Source organism: Belonocnema kinseyi, chromosome 2 (assembly GCF_010883055.1).
Source record: "Belonocnema kinseyi isolate 2016_QV_RU_SX_M_011 chromosome 2, B_treatae_v1, whole genome shotgun sequence".
Taxonomy (NCBI): domain Eukaryota; kingdom Metazoa; phylum Arthropoda; class Insecta; order Hymenoptera; family Cynipidae; genus Belonocnema; species Belonocnema kinseyi.
The window spans coordinates 37,028,805-37,037,819 of record NC_046658.1 but is presented as its reverse complement, the minus strand read 5'-3'; the positions used below and the strand labels follow the sequence as shown (position 1 = coordinate 37,037,819).

General features: G+C 35.0%; 1 protein-coding gene across 2 annotated transcripts in view; it reads right to left on the bottom strand.

The window, feature by feature from the left end:
* LOC117168313 (glycogen synthase kinase-3 beta-like) overlaps positions 1-4,979 on the bottom strand; it is a 139,989-nt gene extending 135,010 nt beyond the window's left edge. For both annotated transcript variants that reach the window (XM_033353884.1, XM_033353885.1), the window contains exon 1: positions 3,741-4,979. In XM_033353884.1, coding sequence (XP_033209775.1) covers positions 3,741-3,825 — 85 coding nt within the window. In that variant the 5' untranslated portion in view covers positions 3,826-4,979. The remainder of the gene's footprint in view (positions 1-3,740) is intronic.
* Positions 4,980-9,015: the final 4,036 nt, after the last annotated feature.

Sequence of the window (9,015 nt, the reverse complement as noted above, 5' to 3'; positions counted from 1 at the left end):
TGACGTTTTTATATCTTCAAATATCGACAATCAAAATTGTCATTTTTAACATTTTAGGTGCAGATATGTTAAGGGTGGTTTTTAGGGGTCTTGCCGAACTTTATCAACCACTCTATAATTATTGAATTAAAAAAAGAGAATTTTGGACGTCTTTATATTTTCAAATATCGACAATCAAACTTGCATTAGGCAGGTCTAAGTAATGGGTGATGTGTAAGGGTAGGTAACCCCTTCAAAAAATTTTTATTCGACAATTCTTTCCGACAGAATATTTTTTTTGCCGTCCTAATTGATTTAAGCAAAAAAAATTGAAAAATAATTTTTTTTAATTTCGTTCAAATGAACGTTCGTAACTTCAAGTACATAAATTAAACAGAAAATTTACGATTATTCAAAATATGAAAATAAAAAGAAAGTATAGTTTGTCATGTTGGACGCTTGTAAACAAAAATAAAGCGCAAATTGTGAAACCTTGAAATTAGGATTAAATTTGCAGATTATAAACTCGTGATGCAGGGAAATGAAATGCTCTGTGACGGACATTCGGCGACCTCTTCTTTTATCTCACGGTTCACTTGCGCACGGTCTTGCACAAAAAACGGTCGGAAATAAAAAAATAAAAAAAAGAGACCAACCAAACACGACGAACCGGCGCACTTTCAGCAAATCACCTGCACGCGGACGTATATCAACGAACCTTGGCCGTCAATAATGTCACAACGTGGAAATGTTGATGAAGGAGAGATAGGTGGAGCAAAGAGTCTGGAAAGGAGGGTAAAAACGAGGACCGACCAAAATCACACAGGGAAGAAAAACTTGGAAACTTTTGTTCATTTTTCTCCTGTTCGAAGCCTCGAATTAGCAGAAGTCACTCAAGATTAATTTCCACGTATTCCGAAAATCGTACTGTGATAAGGGAACAGGAGAAACTTGAACAGCAATGGAAACTGTTCACTATAAGTTGAGCTTAAAGCCTATTGCATTTATCACTAAAGACTAAGTGAAAAGAAAGAAAAGTTTAAAAACAGCTTGTACGTGATTTAAATTAAAAAAATAGAGAGATAAAAAAAGCAGAGAAACTTTGCTACATTTTAAAGGCAGATAGAAATGGTGTCAAAACTTTCCTTTTGGGGATTGAACTTCTGATAGAAAATCGTGAAATCGACATTGATCGCCTTAAATGCTTAAATGAATGACGTTCGAGCACGAAACGGTGGCAGAGGGTGAGCTCTACGTTCCTATTGTTTTATTCTCTCTGATAAAAATAACTTTCAGGGAAAGTTGAATACCTCCGATGTATGAACTGGCGTTTATTTTCAAGGGAGCAAAAATTTGATATACAATTTTGGCCAGTCAGTTGAAATCAATGTTTTACCCATGGAGATCGTGGGGGACCCCCCCCCCCCAAATTTAATGGAGAGTTTTGAAACACACAAATTCTAAAAACTGAACACAAATAAAAAAAATCATAATATAAAAATCTCATACGAAATTTGTATGAAATCCTAAGAGATATTTAATATTGTCATGAGATTTCGTTATTGCATTAGGAGACATTCATTAAACTATCATTTCAGGACACTTTAAGTCCCACAGATCTATTTTTAAACCCAAAAAGTGATGTACCTGAAGTACCGAACATTCAAATGAACGAAATTTTTTACTGATAATTATGTAAACTATAAAAAGGGCTAAAATGTTTGTTCATTTATATTGGAATCCATTCCTTATTGAAACAGAATTATAATGCATATTTTTAAATGCAGCTGGAACAATATTGATGGATAAAATAAAAATGGAGAAAAATATTTCGTTCATTTGAACGTTCGGAACTTCAGTTACACCAAAAAGTAACTAAAAGTCACCCATCCTCATTAAACAAACAGATGTCACGTCATGATAAACTTTAGAATCCGATGAACTTATGTTATTGATTTTCATGAACAAGCTTGTGATTAAATTTGTGGACCAGTGGCTAAATTAAAAAAGAAATTAAGAGTTTGAAAACCTGCGATTAATTGCAGGAGATGACAAACACAATTGCAATGCATATCATCGCACACAAGCTACCAGTGACTAAATATCCTAAACATGGAAACTTAATAAGGAAGAGTATAAAGCCACATAGTGAGTTGAAAATTCGAAGTATCAATTCAGTTAGCTTTTTCAACAAATAGCATATACGGGACAGACAGTTCAGCAAGATTTTCGCTATTCGCCCAGAAAAGCTAGAAGTGTAGCCACGGTTATTAAAGTTAAGAGCAACTTTAAGATTTTCTTATAATTTTCCATAAATGCATGGTTATCGCTGACTGGACATGTTTTCGTTCTATTGCGAAATAAGACATTTTGATTTTGGCATAACACATAGGCCACATACGAGAAATAATTCTTCGTTTCACTGCACATGTTAAATAATTTATTTTGGCTTACAATTTCTAGTTTATTACACAAAATTGTAGAATTTATTTTTTGGGTTATTCAAAAATTCATTTAAAATTCCGTTTACAATTTACTATAAGCAAAGCATAGACTTAGAAATATGCATATTAGAATTCAAAACTGTATTAAAATGTATAATATTCAACCCAAGATATATATATTACACGGCTATACACTTGAACTTTGGTGTAATGTCTTAAATAACGTAATTTCGATGAAATTGTTATGTGTATAAGTTCCAATTTTTCAATTTGATTTTTTATTGTTAATTATGTAAGAAAGTCGAAAAAGTTATAATCTAAGAAAGGAAGAACAAAGATTACAAATTAGTTCAGAAGATTCCCTAACTTTTAAATTTTTAAAGCTACAAAACCTCTCATTATATTCCATAAGTTTTTTCTCAATTCAAGTCAATTGTCATTGTTTTCTGGCTAAAGGAGATTAGGATTCAAATGAGTATCAATGACTATGCAAGAAATGGTCCCAAACTACGTTACACTCGCCTGACGAAACGCTTTATTAGTTTATGAACCCGTTTTTCACTCTAAGCTGAAGGAGAAGAACACACAGCCCTGGAAACTGTTTGACGAAGCAAATGCATTTAATTCGTCAGAATAACCTGGCATACTGAACCACTGACACGCAATTGACAACCTGCCGCTGATGTTCACAATGACAAACAAAGATGATGAGATGACAAAAGACTAAAGTTAAACCGGAGCAATGGGTATACACTGGACTGGCAGACAAAAGGCACTGGATCATGGACATAAGAAACAAGGGACTGGGCATGCCATTGCGGGGGTGATGCAATGAGGGGGGAGGTCCGCCACCTTTTGATGTCCCGCGACAAAAATGGCAGCGTCCACATGTTTATATTTTCATGCAATTTGTCGGCAAAAATTCTCGCGCGCATAATCAAACGGCACATCGTAAGATGGCGACTATCCCCACTCATGGAATTCCCCCCCCCCCCATAACGTGGATTCAACCCCGCTCACCAAAGTTAGGATGGCATGCCTAGTCCCGTGTTTCCTATGTCCATGCAATGGATCGACCGAGGACGGTCGGTCGGTAAAGAAGATTTGACAGGTGATGATTGTTGGATGAAGCAGAATTGAAGAATCGAAAAAGGCAGGCGCAAAGTTTGAACTGAAGTAAAAAAGAGGGGAATTACTGGAAACAAGGTTTTTTAAAATTATAAATTGAATATAATTTCTGCCTGCCTTGGTAACTTTGGAGGTATGTAATGTATACATTTTAAAACAAAGAGGTTATGCTGATTTGAAGGTACTCACTGCTAATTTTCATGCCACCCAGGGGTGGATTCGCAGGGGGCTTGTTGCCTTCGGCGAAGGAGGTGGTCCTCGGTCGCCCGCTCATCCTGACTTGTCCTCCTCCTCTCGCCTGATCTTCCAGGCACTTGGTCTACTAAATCTCCGGCCTGTCACTCCTTTCTGACACCGATTCGCAGTCGCCACGACTACCCGTCGAGCAAATATTCTTGGCACGCACGTTCGCGTGGAGATTCTCTGCTTCTCGTTACCACCTCGGACATCAATGACAGCACGATATTCACATCGCGCGTACGCCCCGTGTTCCGTTACTCCGTAGCGCCACTGGAAGAAGGAAAAACCGACCGTGGGCAAAAGAGCACTTTTCCCGATCAATTTTGCGTAAAACTTGAGTGGCTACAGGAAGTTTCACAGCACTCGGGGGTCTTCCTCAGGAGGTTTGACGCCACCTCCGCGGTTTTGCTACCTAATAACCTGTGGACAGCGGGCTGCGGAGGGGTGCACTGCGAAGGGAGCAGGGTCAACGTTTTTGAAGCGGTTCGTAAGGCAAGCAGGAGGCGCACCACGTCTCTACTATACAGCAGTCTCTCTCTATTCCTCTCTCTCTCGGATTCTCCCCCTTCCCACTCTTTCTTTCTACTCGATCCACCCGTTCTATCTCTTTCTCACTCAAGCCTGGGTTGGGTTTCTTCGGGACGACGTCGCCGCTTCTGCAAGAGCTCTGATCACGCAGAAGCATAGAATGCCGACCAAGAGGAATTGAATTATTCTCTTTCTGGAGTTGATCTGGTTAATGGAATTGAAAATCGCGTTGGTGCTTCTCAGCGCGAATTCTACGACGTTCCCTTCCACTCGTCCATGAATCTTTGGCCTCAATCGGGTCCCGCTTCTTCGAGACACACCTCGGGGTGCTCCTGATTTCTCACCTGATTCCCCCTATTTCTTGACGAGCTTCTCCGATTAACCGTGCTTGCATGTAGAACTCACGCACACCATTTTTCCGCGGGGGCGATAGATACGAAACGCTAGCCAAGACTGCCTAGATACGTGGATGTGAACGACGTACCTGTCGTTGTCTGGTGAAGAGGTGCGAACACACACGCGAGCCACTCGTAATCAAATTCGATCAGGGAACACACGCGTAGATCAACGCGGAAAAAAGTTTCAACGGATACACCACACCAATCACGAATTTTTTGAAGCCTCCTCAGACATTGACTCCTCAGGCTCAGACCCGACCGAGCACTCGAGCGTCTCCGGAATTAACCGAACGTGACGTCAACGACAGCTCTCCCTTCCCTCCACAGTGGGAGCAACAGTGGCGCCACCATCTTCGCCGCCAGCTTCGAATCGCGCACTTTGCTTCATGCAACAAATTCTAGTGCTGAATTAGTTACGATAGGTTAATTTCACAATTAAATGACGGTCTAAAGTAAGTTTTGCACCTTAATTCTCATGAGTACCGCCTTATCAGTAATTTTCACATTACTGCTTGAAAGCACCGCGTTATAAAGACAGTTAATTTTTAAAAAATTCCCTAGCGCGTTATATTTTGAAGTTTTCGAAATAAGCCACTTGAATCTCTCAAAAAACAACGACAAAAGAAAAATATTCTTTTTAATTCTATGGGACTAGTCGGAAAATATTTGTATCGATTATTCACTGTGCGTCATGACTGAAACAGGGAAAGCTGAACGGTGCGAATTCCACTTTTTGACGAAATTTAATTTTCTTCCAAAATACTACTTTCTCGCTTTTTTTACACCTAATTCCCTGAAAGTATTGAGGTTTTGAATTTTTAACCTAAAAACGTGGTATTTAAATGTATTGGGCCATTCAAAAAATACATGATATAATTTTCAGGAAAATTAGACGTCCCCCACCCTACATAATGATTTTTCCATTGTTCTTAACATAGAAAATTATACTTTGACCCCCCCCCCCCCCCCCCCCCCCCATCCTGCACGTATCACGTATTTTGCGAATGTCCCCTCTTCAAATATATTTAAAAAATTAAAACAAACTGAATTATTATATTAAAATATACTATTTTTTTAACATTAGAAAGTTATTATAGGATTTTAACACGTATTTAGCAATTTAAGATATTATTTATATCAAAATTAAAAAATATATTAATATTGCAAATGTTCCTTTTTCTGTTAAATAGTGTTATTCATTTATAGAAAAAATAAAAATATTTAATTTCAGATGATTTTATTAACGATTAATGTACTATGATTGGATTTACAAGATGACCTAGGTAGTTACCCAGGCGGAAAAATTATATATAGTTTATATATAGTGTGAAGTATTATATATTATCACAGAAAAAATGGAACAAAATTAACTTCACAGGATAAACTTTACACAAATATCGGTTAAACTTTCTTTTGTTTTTCCATAACAAACACATGTTTTTTGAAAGACGCGAAGTTGGTTAAACAAAACTTTATCGCTCTAAAAAATTTCCTGCAACAAATTTTATTCTTAGTTTTTTCTGTGATATTAATTTCTTTTATACATTTTTTGTATAAAACAAATAAATATTATATATACAATTTCAAACCATATATAAACAATATATAATTTTTTCACCTGGGTATCCGCCTCCAATTCACTTCGTTCTCACATACTAAGCGGCACGTACTTTCGGGGGGAAAATCGCCCCCGAGCATTGGGGTACTGAATACTCATTTCATTGCTTAACCCCAAAACTATTTTTCATTACAGAGAAAATTATCAAACAGGAGAAAATTTAGACCAACCTTTCTTTAAAAAATTTATGTTGCTCTCGATAATTAAATAAAGTTTATGTGTAAATAAATTTTCAGAACAAACAATTTTTAAGGGTAAACCCATTGATATCTATAATGCATTGGATACAGGATTCAATCAAAAACGCGTGTACCTACCTGACACCATTTTTTATTGATGTTTTGCTTCGGGAACATTCGGGAAAGTTCTGGATATGCGGGAGATTCAAATGTAGTATGAAATAGAATTTACAAATATTAATAAAAGTCATTAAAAATGTTGTTTATTGTTCAACATAACAGTAATCTAATAAAAATAATCGAACAGTACAAAAAAAGGAATGCTGACGGGATTGAAAATTGGTAGTATACACATTTTGAAAACAGGTGGCTTAGAAAATTCTTTTTTTCTGTTGAAAGGTACAAAAACACTTTGAAGTTTTTACAAATTAACAATATAATAGTTGTAATGTCCTAAATTCTAAAGATCTAAGGATAGATTCTAAAGATGACTAATGGATATTAAAATTGCAAAATTAATGTAAATTATAATATAGAAATTATCATCTTGAAAAAAAATATATTTGGAGGTGGCACAAGCCTCAAGTTTAGCACGTATTTCTCATAAAAAGACGTTTTTTCTTTAATTTTATTTAGAGCCGTCAGTATCAGGTAAATCGAAATGAAATTCAAGATTTCTCTTCACAATCAACGATAGAACACGAATAAAACATTACTTTTTAAATATCACGCCCATAAGTCTAAAAAAAACCTACATCAATAATAAAATATGAATTGCATGTTTAGAAAGAAAAATCTTACAAGTATAGGGAATGACGTTGACATTCTGCTTGTAAGGAGATTGTGAGGAAAGTGTTCTCGTCTCTCCGTAGCTCAGTTGGTAGAGCATCAGACCGTCAATCTGAAGGACCTGGGCTCATATCCCAGCGGAGTTAGAGAGCGTTTTTTTCACAATCTTAAAAATTAATCAATATTTTAATAATATTGACTATGACCAAGTAGACAAACAAAATTAACATCTTAAACTATTAATTAATTTCCCTGGTCAAAAAACCTATATCAATAATAAAATAGTTGATTAATGTTTAAAAATATATTTGTTAAAATAATTTATTATTATTATTGTTAATAATACAGTCTTTGAATAATGCACGAAATTGCATTTTTTCCCGATATTGAAAAATTTTTGTCCACTTTTCACTTGAGGTGAGTTAATATTTAATTCAATTTAGCAAAAATAATCGTTTGAACACATTATTATTGTAAATAGCTATCTTCTTCTATATTAATACTAGATAGTTGCGGTTTTTTTCTAAAATTTTAAACTTGTCACTTTTAATTAGATGAGGTAGTAATTAATTAAAATGACCGAAAATAATTGTTTGATTAAGTTATTATGTTCTTAATATTCTCTTTGCTTGCCGGTAGAAAGTTGCGGTTTCTTCTGACATTTGTAACCATCTGTTTCTTTTTCACTCAAACTGACTTAATAATTAATGAAATGTAGCAAAAATAATGTTTTAAACAATTAAATATTGTTTTCTTTTACTATCTTGTCATTTTTTCTACTATCTTTTCTTAGATAAATGTTAGAAGGTTGCGGATATTCTAAAATGTTTTTATTTGATTTTCCTTTTTAGATAAGAACAAATAGTACCTAAAAATTAGAAATAATCATATTTTGAACAATTTCTTTCGTTTTTGTGAATATATTTTTCTGAAATAAAATAGATATTTTAAATATTCTATCAATTTTCCATGTGGTTCATATTAACCCTTAAACGGCCAAAACGCCACTACCGGTACACTGCTTTTCAACGGCCAATAACTAAGACTATTCGACACTAGAAAAAATTGAGACACATATATTTGTATTGCTTAAGATCTCTTCTTTCCGACGATGCCAATGAAATTCCTCAAAAAATTTACTTATTATCCCAAAATGCAGTTCAAACAAAAAAAAAACGTGATTTTTCGTGCCTATTTTTTTTTAACCATTTTCCAAAGCTTTTCGTGTCTGTTATTAACCTGGAATCTCACTAATGGGCGGAATAAATGTCTAAACTTTGAGAATCCATAGTTCAAAGATCGATTTTTCGTTTTAGTATTTTCAAAATGGCGTCTTAATGGCAAAATTTTTGTGAAAACATTCATGAATTTTTTTACAATAAACGATGCGCTCCGGAAAAATTCAGGCGTATTCCTCGGCTGATTACAAGAACTTTTTATTCTTGAGAAATTTTCCGAAAAGCGCATAGTTTTTCAATAAAAAATTTTCATAATTCTAAGCATCGTGTAAGAGTAAAATGATTCACGAATATCTATCGTCCGTCTGCCGCAAACAAAGTTTACGTTGCCCAACTATCACCAACGTGGAGGTCGAGAAATATCCATAGTCTCTTTTTTTTTTTTAAGGGATTTTAAATATATTTTTCTACATTTTTTAATTTTTTTATGGAGAATTTTTTTCATTTCAGATTTCAATCCGTTGAAATCATTTT